Source organism: Giraffa tippelskirchi, chromosome 10 (genome assembly GCF_054371585.1).
Source record: "Giraffa tippelskirchi isolate mGirTip1 chromosome 10, T2T-mGirTip1v1.2.pri, whole genome shotgun sequence".
NCBI classification, from domain to species: domain Eukaryota; kingdom Metazoa; phylum Chordata; class Mammalia; order Artiodactyla; family Giraffidae; genus Giraffa; species Giraffa tippelskirchi.
The window spans coordinates 24,212,521-24,230,841 of NC_137284.1; the positions used below are offsets into that span (position 1 = coordinate 24,212,521).

The following is an 18,321-nucleotide window of genomic DNA, read 5'->3' on the forward strand; positions in this document are numbered from 1 at the left end:
GTGAAAGTGAAGTCGCTCAGTTGTGTCCGACTCTTTGCGACCCCATGGACTGTAGCCTACCAGGCTCCTCCATCCGTGGGGTTCTCCAGGCAAGAATACTGGAGTGGGTTGCCATTTCCTTCTCCAGGGGATCTTCCCGACCCAGGGATTGAACCCAGGTCTCCCGCATTGCAAGCAGACGCTTTACCCTCTGAGCCACCAGGGAAGCCAGTACTGGGCATCAATTTTCAAAGGAGTTACTGTACAGTGTTTCACTGAGCCTTAGAAAGGCAAAGAGAGCAGGCGTCATTTTCTTTATGTAAAAGGTGAGGAAATAACCCTAGGAAGATAAAGTGATTTGTCCAAAGTCACATCCTAAGTTTAGTGGGTAAGCCCAGAATTTAGAACAGACTCCTTCTGACTCTTGAATCTTTTCTTTTCCCTTTAACCGTCTTCAAAACCTTTTTACTAGCATGTGAAAATTTCCCCGTATAATTCCCTCACCCACTTAATTTTTCTTGTATCATTCATTTTGGTTTGGAATTAAAGGAATCACCTGTGTATCATGAATAATAGGCTTATTTGAGACATCTCTTAAAACTTCTCTAATTTGTACCCTGTAATCTGAACATGCAGGGGTCACTAGGAAAGGCAATAATTAAAGAAATGAGTAGGAGATCTCTGAGTAATTTTCTTATTGTCACCCTTATCAGAAATGGGCCATTATAGTTTAAATGATCAGTTGGAGTTTGAAAAGAATTTGAAAGTTCATTTCTGAGCTTGGAGTTGTAGCCTCATTGTTTTTCAGACTCCATTTTTTCCTCCACAATGAACAATAACTTTTTGATTAAACAGCTGGCAGTTGCTATTGAATGCCTCACATTTAATAACAAAAGTCTTCCTTCAGAACAGGAAATTTTATCTAAATTGCTTTGCTCTTCTTCAGTGATTGTGAACTTCTAAAGTCTGACAGGACTGATAGCATGATAAAATAAAAATTTCTTTCAAGAAAGAGATGATTACTTTTTAAAAGAAAGAGCCCCAAACTAGATGAATAATTCAACAAACTTGCTACAAAGCAGAAGTCAAGGCACACGAGTTGTCCTCAGTAAACATTATTAAAAAGCAATCAAGTTTGTATTGACACATTTATGTGTGGAAGGCTATAGACAGCAGCTGAGAGAGAAATATGGCATAACAGTACCACTTAGTAGTCAAGTGCTGCCCTTACTAGTTTCGTTATTAATAGGAGCAGCTACCTTTAGCTAGTACTGTGTACCAAGCACTGTGCTAAGCCTTTTCCATGTGAATTAACTAGCACTCCAACTTCAACCCTTCCTGCCCTCTCACTGGTGTTTCCCATTGCTTAAAACCAACTGTAAGTGAAAAGAGGAGGGAACCTGTTAGTCTCCTTTGGCACAGAGCAGTGCAATCCACCTGGAGTGGAAAAATGGGTTTTTGAACTGTGGTGTTGGAGAAGACTCTTGAGAGTCCCTTGGACTGCAAGAAGATCCAACCAGTCCATCCTAAAGGAGATCAGTCCTGGGTGTTCATTGGAAGGACTGATGTTGAAGCTGAAACTCCAATATTTTGGCCACCTCATGTGAAGAGTTGACTCATTGGAAAAGACCCTGACACTGGGAAGGATTGGGGGCAGGAGGAGAAGGGGACGACAGAGGATGAGATGGCTGGATGGCATCACCGACTCTATGGACATGAGTTTGGGTAAACTCTGGGAGTTGGTGATGGACAGGGAGGCCTGGAGTGCTGCCATTCATGGGGTTGCAAAGATTCGGACATGACTGAGCGACTGAACTGAACTGAAATGAAGATATTTGGCTTACTGTAGCATTTGCCACTATTTGAAATTGACCAACAAATAACTATAAAACTATAATTTTGTAATGAAGATTCCAGGAGGCCAGGAATATAATATTATTCTTGCCAAATAAATTTACAAGTGGCTACCTATATATTGTCTTTCTATACACCCATCTTATACACAACTACTAATTGACCTTGGTCGGGAGGCCATGCCACCACAAAAGAGTAGGGTGCTGAAGGACCCTACTTTCTTTTCTTTGTATTGCCCTCTTGTTTATTTTTTGTTTTCAATGTAAATAGAAAATCATCTCGAAATGGCCTCTTTGTTCCCCTGGTCCTCTCAGCCTGCCTTGGAGACACCCTAAGTCGAGTCCAGGCTGTTCCTGTCATAGGCTAGCTTGGCTGTGGTAGGGGTAGCAAGGCAGGATGAAATCCTAGTCAAGTGTGATGTTTCTGCTTGAGGACAGACTGCCAAATAAAGCCTTCATCAGAGATTCTTTTTAATAGTGGGGCCAGGCTGGTACCTGTTAAGTCTGACTTTATGAGGGGCCTAGGAATCTGTGTTTTTGAAAAGCTTGCTAGGCTCCCATAATATTTGGCAACAGACCTTATAAGTGCTTTCCAAGGTCCTGAAAAAGTAAAAAGGTCTAAGAATACAGACCTCTGCTTCTGTATTGAGGATGCCAGCGTTGGGGGGGATGGGGATGGGGGTGGTGGTGGTGGTCTGTGGTTGCATCAGGACTTCATGGAGAGAGAAGTAGTTGCCTTGTCCCTTACTATAGTTGCTAGACCCTGATATATTTCACATGGGTTGTTGGGAAATGATCAGTCTGCACCTTTGGGGAGACATCCATTTACTCTGTGAAGCTTTTAAGCATTACGTGAGGATGCCACATACGGTCTCTGGATGACAGATGGCTTTTGGATGTTTGTATGTTAATGTAACAAGTACCAGATGGAGGTTGAATCAGAGACCTTCAATGTCCTTTCTGACCTGACAGTCCTAGTTACCAATGTAAGCTTTATATGAACAGCAGGCTTTTGATTTATCATTAAATTTAAATCTTCATCTAGATGAATAATGGGGTTACACTAAATTATCACCCACTTGTGAGTACCAGCAAATATTTTGGAGGCAGCTATTCTGAGGTATAATTGAACATTCTGTGCAGCAAAATTTGTCTGAACTCCTAGAAAATAAAATGGGACTAATGACTATGGATACATGTGCCATCAGTGACTACACCATGGGAGTGATTAAGCAGGCTGTTACTCTCCTCTCTTTCCCATCAGATTGCTGCCCCTAAGCTCCTCTTTTATAGAAATTGTAAAGCTGACAGTGAGTACTATTTTCTAGCCAATTGAGCCAAGTGGCTTGGATGAGGTTTCTGGCATTTTTTTTCTGAAAATACTTCAGGTATCTCTTAGATTCTTCTGTGAGGATAAAAGCATTGATGTTAATAATATTAATAATCATTTTAGATTTTTACAATGTGCTTTCATTGAGATTATCTGTTTTATATTCATAAAAAACCTGTGTAGTACGTATTATTATTACATTTATGAGTGAAGATACAGTGAGCACTCAGAGAGGTTTTGTAACTTGCCCCAAGTCACAAAGCTTAAATAGTAAAGGTAAGACACCAATGGATGTTTTCTGACTTTAGTCCAATGATCTTTCTGTATCTCACACTGTTTGTGTAACCAACCGGTTGAGTATTTGACTTGTTAAGAGCAGAATCAATAGAGGCTTATCAGGCAATTGGGCATTGCACGAATTTACGTCTGGATTTGAATTTAGGCTTTGCCATTTATTGAATGGTATTAGGCAAGTTGTTTAACCTCTGTGAACATCTATCAATTGAGTATAGCAATGCCTGCCTTTTAAGGTTATTTTAAGGATTATGAAGTTTGTAAAGTTCTGGCATATAGTAGATAATCAAGGGCAGCTCTTACAACCCTGGAGGCTGTGTCTTTGTCTGAGTTTGAAGATTACTGTCCTTGCAACTGGTCTTCTACCATCTGCTGGGACATCCTTCAGAGACTAGCTGATTGCTTCCCAAGGCTGTCCTTTCTCTCTGTGTTTTCTGCCTGCTAGAAAATTCTTATCTTGAACTGAAATTACCTCCTTGTAGCTTACACTTGTTGATATTCATTTGACCTCTTTTAGCTACACAGAAGGAGTCCGATCCTTCTTCCACATGACTGTTCTCCAAATGTTTGAAAACTTTATCTTGCCATCCCTTAATCTTTGCCTCTTCAGACCGAACATCCTCTGTTCCTTCAACCATTCATCACTTGATTTGGCTCACAAAGCCCTCATAATCTTGCTTGGTTTTTTCTAAAATGTGTCTGTATATCATCTGAGAAGTTCCTACAACTAAATGTGATTATCTCTATGTAGATAGACTCAGAATGAGATAATTGTCTTCTCTGGTACAGTTTAAGATGATGACATACTTTTTGACCATCTTAGCTTACTGTTGCTCAAAACAGCAATGTACTTTTTCTCAATAAGTATTTCTGTTACAGAAGTCTTAGATCTTAGAAATCTTAGATCTCACATTCTGTCTTTGAGAAGCGCAGTCCCTAAGCATGGGATCTTTCTTTCTTTGTTTTTTTCTAATGTCAAATTTCATCTTACTTGGTTTGGTCCTAGTTTCAGCCTGTTAATGTCTCTTTTAACCCTGGTGGTATTATCTTAAAATCCATTATGACTGAAGTAATCATACCAACTCTGTATTTTCTACAAATTCAATAAGCACATCTGCTATTAAACTGCCAAATCATAGGTAATGATGATGAATAAGACAGACCTAGTTGTCTAATCTGACCCACAATCAGCATGATCTTGGGATAGGCAAAGCATAAGGGTTAGTAAGAAGTAATGGGAGAGAGACATTTGGGGCATAATATATGGTTAGGAAAGGAAAGCACCCTTGATTTAGAGATCCAGATGAGGAGAGGGAAAAGAGTAAACTTTAATTGCCAGACGAGAAAAAGCCCACATCTTCTAGTGTTTTCTAACTGGATGAAGCAGATCATATGAGGGCTTTAATCTTCCTGGGGAGTTGTCTCATTTTTTGGGAAGATAGTCACACCCTTCTCCAGCAAAGTCTCTTTGCTAATCTCACTTGAACACTGTCATGGTTTTGTTTACCAGAAGAAAAGCACCTCTGTGCAGATTTCAACTTTGCCTTCTCTTTTTAGCTGACATATGTATTTACTCTGCAGACAGCAGTGGAGGGACTGTTTAGAAACCTGCTGAGCCCTGGTACCATCCTCCCTCCTGAGCCCTGCATGGATTTGGCTTAGAAAGGGAAGTCGCTCAGTCGTGTCCGACTCTTTGCGACCCCGTGGACTGTAGCCTACTAGGCTCCTCCGTCCATGGGATTCTCCAGGCAAGAATACTGGAGTGGTTTGCCATTTCCTTCTCCAGGGGATCTTCCCGACCCAGGGATCGAACCCAGGTCTCCCGCATTGGAGGCAGACGCTTTAACCTCTGAGCCACCAGGGAAGTCCAAAGTCAGTTCTTAAACATTGGGGCCATACTGTATTCATCTGTATAATCCATCTCCTCAGCTTTAGTCTGTTTCCTCCTGTATTGTGCCAGAGGTGGCATTTTCATCTTGTCATTTGCTGAGTGTCACTGGTTTTGCTAAACAGATTGGAGGGAGGAGACCATAGAGCTCCCCTTGGGGGCATTCCTTTCCTGTCCTTCTGGTACAAGCCCTGTGTGATGCGTCTCCATGTTAGCAAACAATGAACAAGAGCCAAACAACCTAACATGGAAATTCAGCAAGTAGCTTATCAGGGTACACTGTTGGCAAACACTTGTCACAGTGGGTGAGCTTTGAGGAACTGTTTTGTAGGTTGCCATGACCTGTGCTGGAGACTCACTGGGTCCAAGAACAATGCCAGTGACACCATAGATGTCTTTTGTTTTTCTAGTGATGATCAAGAACTTTGTTGTTCTCACATTTCTCCTGTGAGGCTTAAGATAAGGGGGGAAGATGACATGGTTTCCCTTTTAGCCTAAGGCCAAAAGAGGGAATTAACCCCTCTGCGAGCTCCTCCACCACCATGATGGTGAGAGGAGACAGGATGGGAGTTGCCTTGTGTTCTGTAATAGGAAGCTTTCTTTAAGGAACACCTTGATGTTCATTAGTGCAGGCTAAAAGGCAGTGAGGATGAGATTCTCTATCTAGTAAAGGAAATCATTGTAACTTTCCTCTTCAGGGAGAACGAGAACACTTTTCTTCAATTCTAGGCAAAGCCCCAGATAAACCTCTCCATTTAGCATCTCATTTCGGCTTCATATTGTCTTATTGAACAGCGGCATAGTGCATGTTGATGCACAAGGTTTACATCGGAGACCCATTCTTCTGTATAATTGGCAAAGGTACTTTGGAGTCCCTTCAGAGGCCTTCCTTCATCCAGGTAAATAAAAATCCAATATTCCTTCACAAGTAGTGGTGTTGAACCACTGCATTGCTTTGTGCTGAGCTCTCAGGGCTTTATTGGTTAACAGAAAATCGAGTTCTTCATAGAATTTTGATTGGTCTTTTAAGGAGATGGGACACTTGCTAGGGAGGGCATTCTTAACCAGTCATGAATAAAGAGAACTTGTACCTTATGAAGAAAATTCCTAATATGAGCCCTTGATTCAGTGACTGAGTTTCACAAGGAGCATGACAGTTACTCTTTGCAGTGTTCATTCCTCTCAAGCAGTTTTTATGTTTGACTGGATGTTTAATTTTGCATGCTGTTGTATTAGAAATGAGTTGCTTACACTTTGAAATACTGATAGATACTAATGGCATGCAAAATTCCCGTAATTCTCCCAATACATCTTAATAGGGAGCACCTCACTTGAGTTCAAGGCCTAGAAACTTGACTAAGTGGGAATTGGGCTTTGTTTGGCTGAAAGAAAGTGTAGATTTTAGATGGTTGTAGAGTAAATGCATTGTGTGTGTCAGCCTATGGGAATGTGATAAATTTGGGCTGATTATAATGCAATCCACTTAAGCAGTAAATTGTGCACTTATCAAAAAGGCTATGCTTGATTTAATTAATTTTCAAGTTGTTGACTATTTCTCTTGATGGTTTCTTCCTGAAATTCATTTATCTGGCTTTCCTGTTAGTGAGTTGTCTGCCTGACAGATTCAAACTTGCTGTCCCTAACTCCTTTCTGGATGGAAAACATTGAGAGGGGTTCATCTTGCTTTTTTTTTGGTGGGGGGGGTTCCTGGTGAAAATCGCATGAGCTGAGGATGATGCAGGAAAACACTTGGTAAAGGTTATTGCATCATATAAGTGTCTGTATCCCTCTTATTCTGAAGATACTGCCTTCATTCATTGATTCATTTGTTCAGTATGTGGAGTGGGCACATACTTTGACTAGGTGCTCTCTCAGATACTAAAGATACTGATGAGAAAAAGGTAGACAAGGTCCTTGTTTTCAGGATGCTTACTTCTGGTAGGAGGAGGCAGTCAATCAGCAGAGAGCCAAGATTAATGTGGAGAGTCATGTGTTTTTTTAATTTGTAATTTTATTGAGAAATGACTGACATTGATCACTATATAAGTTTAAGGTGTATAGCATGATGGTTTGATTTACACAAACTGTGAAATGATTTCCACAGTAGGTTCAGTTAACACTTCCATCTTTTCGTATGGATACAATAAAAATAAAGCAGGAAAGAAAAGGCAAATAGTTTCCTCCTTATAGTGAGAACTTTTAGGATTTACTTTCTTTCCCACTTTTCTATGTATAATACAGCAGTGTTATAGTCGTCATATAGTAAGTTACATCCCTAATACTCATCTTTTTAAAAAAACTTTTTATTTTTAATTAGAGGATAATTACTTTAAATAATATAGGGAGAGTCATGTGCTTTGATAAGGGTAAAACAAGCTAAATGACGAGTGGTCGTTGTATAGTTGCTAAGTGATGTCCAACTCTTTGTGACACCAAGAACAGTAGCCTGCCAGGCTCCTCTGTCCATGGATTTCCCAGGCAAGAAGACTGGAGTGGGTTGCCATTTACTTTTCAAGGGGATCTTCCTCACACAGGGATTGAACCCCTGTCTCCTGCATTGGCAGGCGGGTTCTTTACCACTGAGCCACCAGGGAAGCCAATGAGTGGTTAGGTACTGCTTTATGTAACATGGCTAGGGAAGGTCTGGGTGCAGGAGACGACTGAGCAACTGAAGGGATATTGTGGTGAGGGTTTTGTTTCCTCCATATTGAGCAGATAATCATGGTCGTGACACTCAAAAAGTGCAGACACAACTTGAGGGTGAAAGGGCTGGATCCAGGGCTACAGGAAAGACCAATTTGTCCTCCTTTCGCAGAGAGGTCTGGGAAAGCAGGTTCAGTCAGGACCAGAATTTTAGACCTCATTGGTTAGTGGGAGGGTATAGGGTCATATGCTGATGTGAAGGACAGTATGTCCAAATGGGTCATGCAAGTGGGCAGTCTCAGAGATCAGTGAAGAACCAAAATACTGGGCAGTTAGAATATATAAAAAATTATATATATATATATATATATATATATATATATATATATAAGATAAATAAGGGCAGTCTGAAATAAGAACTTAGAGGGCTTTGGCTTACAGCCAACCCTTTTCATTTTCCCAGAAACCTTTTCCATGGATTGGCTAAATTCAGTTAAGGTTCCAAATGGAGTGAGTAAGAAAGTACCTAGTTCTGACTTAGGCAAAGTGTTAAGAGCAGTATCTTGTCATGTTTTGCTCATATAAAAGCTATGGACTGTGTGGTTCTTAGTTTGGTGATTGATTATTTCTTCTACCTGTTCCTTTTTCCTGAGTCCTTCACCTGTCTTATGTGAGTTTATGATGAACTTTCAGTAAAAGTCAAACTTTTGTAAATGCCAAAGAATTATGTATTTTGGAGGGATGTAAAAGATATTAAAATGTTTGCTTAATTGACATAGAAAAGTTTGATTTTTGTCTTGAAAGAATTGAAAGAAGCTAATGAAAGGTATTTTAAAACTAACATAGTAAAAATACTTGGGATTTTTGTGTGTCATAGAAAGTGTACTTTGTCCAAAAATTTTGTTTCTCATCCAAAATTTAGTCAGTGTGCACTCTACTTGGGTTAAACAACAACAGAAATTAATGCTGTTAATTTCTTTTGTTTTTGCCCTGTTAAATATTCTCTTGTTCTAGCTTTTAAATTTGTAAAAGGTGAAAAGAAATTTAGGACTTAAAAATTTCAAAGTGTAGGAACTTATGACAAAATACACACTAAATTCTTACATTGTAACATTGAAATTGTACACCTTTAAATAGCCTCCATCTGACAGTAATGCTATTTCCTTATACCGTGTCTCAAAGCACAAGCCTTGTACCTAAGATACTGATAATCCCATCTCAGTGGATTCATTTGAAGGGATGTGCAGCCAGTGGGCTGGAATGTATCATGTGTCCTGTGTACTCTGCATCATTTAGACACCCATGACTTTTACAGACTGGCAGCACCTACTGTATACCAATGGCATTCAAGGCATTTCATTTAAGCCTCTCTGCAGCTCATACAGTCGGTAGTAAAACCTCATTTTTTTAAATGGAAGCCGAAGTACAAAGAAATTAAATAATTTAAGGTCATATAGCTAGCAGAATGCACAACTGGAACGTGAACCCGACTCTGTTTTGTCCCAAATTCATATGCCTCTGCTACACCACAGGATCTCTGATACCTCTTGGCATTGAGGGCATGAAAATTTAACAGTCACCTTTCTCTTTTACGTTGAGGTATGTTTGCTAGGGTAAATAAGACTAGCCACAGCTACTACAAGTCCTCTCTATCTCAGTTGGGTGTGTCTGGCTGGGAGGCGGCCTCCCACGTCATCATTTAGGAATCCAGGCCCTGCCGCCTTGTGGCTCTGCCCACCTCGTAGCCCGAGTCCTCTCTTGTCAGCTGAAAGAAAATAAGTGCAAGATGCTTGAGGGAGGTTTTTTTGGGGGGATGCAGATCCCTTCCATTCATATTCCATGGGCGCATCCAGATGTGTAGGAGGCTGGGATCCTTGTAGCCACACAGCAGTGTGCCAGGGTTCTGGGAGAGCTGATCAGTCCTGACCATGTGCTTTGGCACATGAACTTGTTTTGCCTTCCCTTCCTGATGAGTAAGTCAAGTTAGGAATTTTAATTTATTTGAGTGAGAAGTTCAGATTTGGGGGTCTGGGTTCAAATCCCAGCTCTGCCATTCACCAGATGCCTAACCGTGGACAAATTAGTTAACCTCGGTGAGCCAAGAACATCTGTCTGATGGTGGTATTGTGAGGATTAAGTTAATATATGTAAAATTCTCAGTAAAAATGCTTGGCTTACACTCAGTTCTGTGCAAATGCTGGTTATTCTGTGTGTCAGCTCCACTTTATTCTTCATTCATGACTCAGCTGTAAGTCTTCTGTTTTCTTTCTGCTCTGCTCCCACAAATCATTGCACTTACTGCTCTGAATTGTAAGGTGTGTGAGGGCATGTTGTCTGTCTGGCTCATGCATTTGACCTGAGGGCAGGAACTTGGCCTTGTTGACTTTGCCTGTGCGTCCCCATAGCCAGCAATGTCCCACACATTGTAGACAGTCAGATATTTGCTGATGAGAAGGAAACCTCATTACCCATAATACTAGACTATCAGAATATAGAATTCAATTTCCTGAGCACACTGGAAACCAAGGAGTTCATGTATTAGCTTTGGCTTTTTCATTTCAGTTATTTGGGCAATACTTGATTTCAGTGACAGATCATTGCGCCCTACTGGCCTGTCTGTATGAGTCAGTCCACCTCAGGGATCAGCAGCCCTTTTGCCAAGATTCTGATTGTGTTTGGTATGTTGATTGAAAAACTCCCCCTGTACACAGGTGAGGATAAGAATGTGATAATCCTGCTTCTTCGTTTATGAGATATTCTTAGCATTAATCTATAAATCCTTCCTTCATCCCTCCTTCCCTGCCTTTCATTCCCTCCTCCTAACCATTACCATTCCTTTAGGAAAACAGTGTCATATAACTTACGTGATGCTTAAAGTTTGTGTATATCCTTGGCCCATAGATAAAATAGTTTTGCCTGTTTGTATTTTTAATTTATATACATTATAGACCTTTTTAGCTTTTTTACTCTATTTTTAAAACTTTTTACTTTAATATAATTTTAATCCTACAGAGAAGTTTTGAGAATGATACAAGAAAACAATCATGACCTCTGCTCAAATTCTGCTCTCTCTCAAAGTAAAAAGATGTGTCCACATATGTATGTACTTATATTCTGTTTATTTACATTGTTAATTTGAACTCTCTGCGAGTAAATTGCACACATCATGACGTTTTACCCCAAAATGCTGCAGTGTGTATTTTCTAAGAACAAGTCACAGAAATATATACCACCTAATTCTCAAAATCAGGAAATTGAAAACCAGTACAATACTATTTTGTGATCTACCATTCTGATTTCAAATTTCTCTGATTTTGTACTGACTCCTTTATGGATTTTCGTTTTCCTGCTTTAAGATGCAGTCCAGGATCGCATCTCACATTTAGTTTTTAACGTCCCTTTGGTGCTTGTAATCGGCCACTGCTCATCAGCCTTTCTTTACTTTTCATGATACTGATATTTGAAAGAGCATAGGCAGTTATTTTGTGGAATATCCCTCAAATTGGGTTTGTCTGATATTTTCTCATGATTAGATAGATCAAGAAGCAACAGTTTGAACTGAACATGGAAAAACAGACTGGTTCCAAATTGGGAAGGAAATCCGTCAAGGCTGTATATTGTCACCCTGCTTACTTAACTTCTATGAAGAGTACCTCATGTGAAATGCCGGATGAAGCATCATCCGGCTGGATGAAGCACAAGCTGGAATCAAAATTGCTGGGAGAAATATCAATAACCTCAGATATGCAGATGACACCACCCTTATGGCAGAAAGTGAAGAGGAACTGAAGAGCCTCTTGATGAAAGTGAAAGAGGAGAGTGAAAAAGTTGGCTTAAAACTCAGCATTCAAAAAACTAAGATCATGGCATCCAGTCCCATCACTTCATGGCAAATAGGTGGAGAAACAATGGAAAAAGTGACAGATTTATTTTCTTGGGCTCCAAAATCACTGCAGATGATGACTGCAGTCATGAAAATAAAAGACACTAGCTCCTTGGAAGAAAAGTTATGACCAACCTAGACAAACATATTAAAAATCAGGGACATTACTTTGCTGACAAAGGTCCATCTAGTCAACACTGTGGTTTTTCCAGTAGTCATATTTGGATGTGAGAGTTAGACTATAAAGAAAGCTGAGTGCAGAAGAATTGATGCTTTTGAACTGTGGTGTTGGAGAAGACACTTGAGAGTCCCTTGGACTCCAAAGAGATCCACCCAGTCCATCCTAACGGAGATCAGTCCTGGGTGTTCATTGGAAGGACTGATGTTGAAGCTGAAGCTCCAATGCTTTGGCCACTTGATGTGAAGAACTGACTCATTGGAAAAGATCCTGATGCTGGGAAAGATTGTAGGCGGGAGGAGAAGGGGATGACAGAGGATGAGATGGTTGATGGCATCACCGACTTGGACATGAGTTTGAGCAAGCTCCAGGAGTTGGTGATGGACAGGGAGGCAGGCATGCTGCAGTCCATGGGGCTGCAAAGAGTAGACATGACTGAGAGACTGAACTGAACTGAAGATATCCTTTGTGTGGGTTTTTATGTCAGTTTAATACTGTTTTTAAGCTCTCTCCATTTGCTAGGCCTGTATGCAATCTGTGGACTGTGCTTGCTGCTTGGAGCTCTTTGATCCAAATGAATAGGTGGGTTTTCCAGGAAGGCAGCAGTGCAGACTTCCATTGGCATGAATAGCAGGTCCTGACAGGACTGTAGAACACGGAAGTCAGCTTGCCCCTTTGGCTCATGTGCCTTGGGTTGCCACCTGTTTATGATAGTGGCCTCAAACGTTTGCTTCTTCAAGGGTTTCTAAGGCCCAGGGAACTACTATGTTTGTGGAAGAGAGAGCAGGAGAGGGAGTTGATCTTTCTGATTTTTCTTTCCTTAATGCACTTAGTAAACAATAGATAAAGCCCTCTCCTTTGCTCCTTTGAGCTTACCTTCTAGAATTTTGAAAACCAAAAAGAAGGCATTTGGATGGAAAACTATTCTCACTATGACAGATGTAGATGTTTAAAATGAAGGTTAAGATAGATAGGTTGACAACACTTTCAACTGTTTAGTGAAACCACCTCATGGAAAATTATGCTCTGCCTCTTCACCTAAATATAGTGATTTTCATTTCTCTCTGGCCTCCTCTGAAACTCACCAACACTGAACATAATTTTTGCATCATTATCTCCATAGTGCATAAATAATCTTGCATTCCTCTTTCCTCTGGTGAAAATTATTTTATATATACTTCCCCATATTTCATAACCTGCATATTTATCACTCTTAATGACTGTAGTAAATTCTATCAAGCTGATCTACTTGATAATGTATACGTTTCTCTGTTGTTGTAAATTTGGCTTGTTTCTAGTTTTTCACTAATATTAGGAAAGAAAACTTTTAAAAGAAAGTATATAGCATCTTGTATTAAGGCAGTTTTGACACATTGCTTCACCTCAAATGGTTCCTTCTAACAGAAAAATAAAGGATGCATTGTTGTGGAGAAAATACAGACTATCTTTTTTAGGGAAACTTATTTACCTTGCTTCTTGCCTGGAAAATCCCATGGACGGAGGAGCCCGGTCTGTGGGATCACTAAGAGTCGGACACGACTGAGTGACTTCACTTTCACTTTTCACTCTCATGCATTGGAGAAGGAAATGGCAACCCACTCCAGTGTTCTTGCCTGGAGAATCCCAGGGACGGGGGAGCCTGGTGGGCTGCCGTCTATGGGGTTGCACAGAGTCGGACATGACTGAAGCGACTTAGCAGCTGCAGCAGCAGCATTTACCTTGCTTATGTTTTGAGCCTCCATTTATAATGGAAAGATAATTAGTAGAGACGGACCTGATATATTTAGAGCTTTGTCAATTGAATGCCTTGCATGTATTGTTGTGAAATGAGAGTAATGGATGATGTGGCTAAGACATAAACATAAGGCTGCAGGGTGATAAATCCCAGCTGCATCAGCCTTGCAATCATTCACTGGCCTTGATGTAACTAGACAATCTTCCAGTTCTTTTGCACTTTACTACTGAGAGCTGCTGGAGAAATTCAGAACCCTATGACAAGAGGCAGTCCCTAAGTCTCACCACACTCAGCCTCTTCTGAGCATCTAAGGAGACAAGTTTAAGTTTTAGTTGAGCTCTTCCTTTCCCTTCTCAATACTCAGGTGCTGGAAGGTACTTGCCAGAGGTGAGGTGGAGGCCTTTGATCAGCTGGTGTTTGCAGGGACTGTTTCTAAAGAGAGCAAAAATTTCAGGATTTGTTAATTGACTAACATGGAGCTTGGGAGGGCAGAGTAACTGAGACAGTTTGCTTGTTCAGTAGGTTTTATCAGTGACTGCAAAGATCCTGGGATGGTTGCCTTCTCTTTATTAGTTCTGTGTCTTCATATATCACATGAAGATTTTTCTTTTGTGCAGAATTCTGTCTTTCTTTTACTCTATGAGGACAGGACTTTGTATGTTTGGTTTATTGCTCTATCTTCCATTGCCTGATAAGGAGCTTGAAGCAAAAAGGAATGCTCTATAATTTTATTTACTTGATTTTGTAGAGGAAGCACATTATCATGTGGGCAGCTGCTCCTCAGTTGTTTAGAGGGGGTCTGGGAGATTACTGTAGAAATAAGTAGCAGCTGGATAAAGCTGTCAGAGAGTCGTGGAACACAGAGTAGAGTGCATGGGATTCACAGCCAGTCCAGATAGATTTTCATCCCAACTTTTCTGTTCTCTGGCTGTACCTCAACTTTCTTGCCTGAAAAATGGGTAAAACCACTTTACTCAGAGATTATATAAAATTAATTACTCAGAGTAGACATGCAAAAATGTTACCCTCTTTCTTCCTCTGCAAAAAGAGCCAAGATAGAAAACTGGGAGGGGCCCAGATAATATTTCCAAGTGTTGTCAGGAACAGATCTCTGTTTCCCTTACCTGTCACCTAAAATGTACCCCATATTGCCTCCATCTGTATACCAGCAGCAAATGCCATGAGTACTTCCAGCAATATGTATGTACCTTTGGGTTCTGCTTTGAGCCTCTTTATTAGTAACTGTGTTCTTTGCTCCTACAGGATTTATGAACGTGTGATAGACCCTCCTGAGACCAACCTTCCCCCTGGAAGCAGTTTATGGCTTGGTCAGCGCAACCAAAAGCATGGTTTATTCAAAGTAAGCACTACCTTCTACTTTTTGCAACATGCTATATTCTCTGTGCTTGATGTGAATCTACTCACTTGTCACAGCAATTCTATGATGTGGGTGTTTTGAGATTAGAGAGTTCAGTGACTTGCCCAAGGTCACACACGTCACTCTACTGTCAGCTATGGATGATCCAGAATGTAAATAATCCTCAAACTGTTTATTACTGGTCTACTTCTGGGAGATTTAAGGTAATCTTCAAGTTCCTTTTCATTCTCAGAATCTTTATTAATTCGGTTTGGGGGTAGATGTCTAGATAAACAATAAGAAATGACTCAACTTCCATCAGTTTGGTTTTCCTGTCTATAAAGAGGGTAATACAATAACTGCATTATTGTGCTTCATAGAAGCATCAGGACTCAGTGATAAAGTGAATTGAAAAAGTTAAAAAACATCATGAAATTTTAAGATAGTCTTGTACTTCAATAGAATGGCAGAATTTTGCTTCTGGCCATATGGTAGACTAGATATTTTTTAAATCCTTTTCCTTCAAAATGCCTATAAATGTTGGATAAAACAGAACAAAAATCTTTTAAGATTTGTCATTGCACTTACAAGTAGGGAGATCCTTAGAGGCTAAATATATGAAGGAAAGTGAAAACCAAAGGGATATCTGCCAATACCAAAGAATTAAATATTTAAGTTTATTCTTTTTTCTTTTAATCTACTTATCTATTCCAACTTTATTGAGATGTCAATGACATACAACATTATGTATAAGGTGTACATCAGTTTGACACATGTAATATATTGCAAAGTGATTTCCACCATAATGTTGTCTAACACCTCTATCACATTACATAATTACCATTTCTTTTTTCATGGTGAGAACATTTAAGATTACTCTCAGCAGCTTTCAGGTTTATAGTACAGTATTATTTGCTGTGATCACTATGCTGTAATTAGATCCCCAGAACTTACTCATATTATAAGTGGAAGGTATCCTTTGACCAACATCTGCCCATTCCCCCCACTTCCTCTAAACCCTGGCAACTATCATTCTACTCTCTGTGTCTATGAGTCAGGTTTTTAGAGTCCACATATAAGTGATATCATGCATTATTTGTATTTCTCTACCTGACCTGTTTCACTTTGCATAATGCTCTCAAGGTCCATCCATGTTGTTGCAAATGGCAGGATATTTTTTCTCGTGATTGAATAATATTCTACTCTGTGTGTGTACATATACACATACATACCATATCTTCTTAAAATTTTTTTGTTGGGGGTATAAATGTATGTTTTCCTTGGAGAAATGTCTATTCAGTTCCTCTGCCCATTTTAAAGTCAGACCTTCTCTTGCTATTGCGTTGTATGAGTTCTTTGTATATTTCAGATATTAACTGCTTATCAGCTTTGTGACTTGCAAATATTAGTTGTCCATATATGCAAGGATTAACTTTTGGGTTCCCAATTCTGTTTCATTGGCTCATATGTCTATTTTTGGCTAGTATCATACCATTTTGATTACTATAGCTTGGTAGTACAACTTGAAGTCAGAAAGGATGGTGCCTCCAACTTTGTTCTTCTTTCTCAGGATTACCTTGGCTATTTGGGGTCTTACAAAGCCTATTTGGCTTTGACAAATTTGGGGATTTTTTTTCAATATCTGTGAAAAATGCCTTTTGGATTTAGATAGGGATTGCATTGAATCCACAGATGACTTTGGGTAGTGAAGGATTTTAACAGTAGTAATTCTTCTGATCCATGAAAATGGGATATGTTTCCATTCATGTGTGTCTTTTTAAGGTTTTTAATCAGTCTTGTTTTCAGTGTACACATCTTTCATCTCCTTTCTTAAATTTATTCATAAGTATTTTATTATTTTTGATGCTATTGTTAATAAGGTTGTTTTATTTCTTTTTGGGGTATTTTGTTGTCAGTGTATAGAAATGCAGCTGATTTTTATATTTTGTTTATGTACCCTACAATTTTACAGACTTTCATTGATTTGTTCTAAAAGTTTTTTGGTGAAGTTTTGGAGTTTTCTGTGTACAAGATCATATCTACAAGCAGTTAAATTTTACTTCTTCATTTCCAATTTGGAAACCATTTTTTCCCTTTTTTCTTGCCTTATTGCTCTATACAGGGCTTCAAGTACTATGTTGAATAGAAATGGTGAGAATGGACACCCTGTATTTATTCCTGATCTTTGAATAAAGAGTGTTCAATCATTGACTATTGAGTATGATGTTGACTATGGCCTTTATTACATTGGACTATGTTCTTTCTATGCCCAATTTGGGTGTTTCTATCGTGAAAGGATACTGCAATTTGTCAGATACTTTTTCTACATCTATTGATAGGATGATATGATTTTTATCTTTCATTCTGTTAATGTGATATATTACAATTATTGATTAGCATGACTTGAAGCATCCTTGCATCCTAGGGATCAATCTCACTTGATCTTGGTGCATGTTCTTTTAATGTACTCTTAAATTTGATTTGCTAATGTTTTAAGAATTTTAGCATCTATATTTTTTTTCCAATCTAGTCTTTTTTTTTAATATTATTTTAATTGGAGGCTAATTACTTTACAATATTGTAGTGGTTTTTGCCATACATTGACATGAATCAGCCATGGGTGTACATGTGTCCCCCATCCTGAACACCCCCACACTTCGCTCCCCATCTCATCACTCAGGGTCATCTCAGTGCACTAGCCCTGAGCGCCCTGTCTCATACATCGAACCTGGACTGGCGATCTATTTCACGTAGGGTAATGTACATGTTTCAATGCTATTCTCTCAAATCATCCCATCCTCGCCTTCTTCCACAGAGTCCAAAAATCTGTTCTTTACATCTGTGTCTCTTTTGCTGTCTCACATATAGGGTCATCATTACCATCTTTCTAAATTCCATATATATATGTGTTAATATACTGTATTGCTGTTTTTCTTTCTGACTTACTTCATTCTGTATAATAGGCTCCAGTTTCATCTACCTCATTAGAACTGATTCAAATGCATTCTTTTTAATGGCTGAGTAATATTCCATTGTGTATATGTACCACAGCTTTCTTATCCATTCATCTGCCGATGGACATCTAGGTTGCTTCCATGTCCTAGCTATTGGAAACAGTGCTGCAATGAACATTGGGGTACATGTATCTCTTTCAATTCTGGTTTCCTCGGTGTGTATGCCC

General features: G+C 39.5%; 1 protein-coding gene across 3 annotated transcripts in view; it reads left to right on the plus strand.

Annotated features, from left to right (window-relative positions):
• The window catches only part of NELL1 (neural EGFL like 1), a 987,615-nt gene that overhangs the window by 192,301 nt on the left and 776,993 nt on the right, over positions 1 to 18,321 (plus strand). For all 3 annotated transcript variants that reach the window (XM_081533742.1, XM_081533741.1, XM_081533740.1), the window contains exon 5: positions 15,047 to 15,143. In XM_081533742.1, coding sequence (XP_081389868.1) covers positions 15,047 to 15,143 — 97 coding nt within the window. The remainder of the gene's footprint in view (positions 1 to 15,046; positions 15,144 to 18,321) is intronic.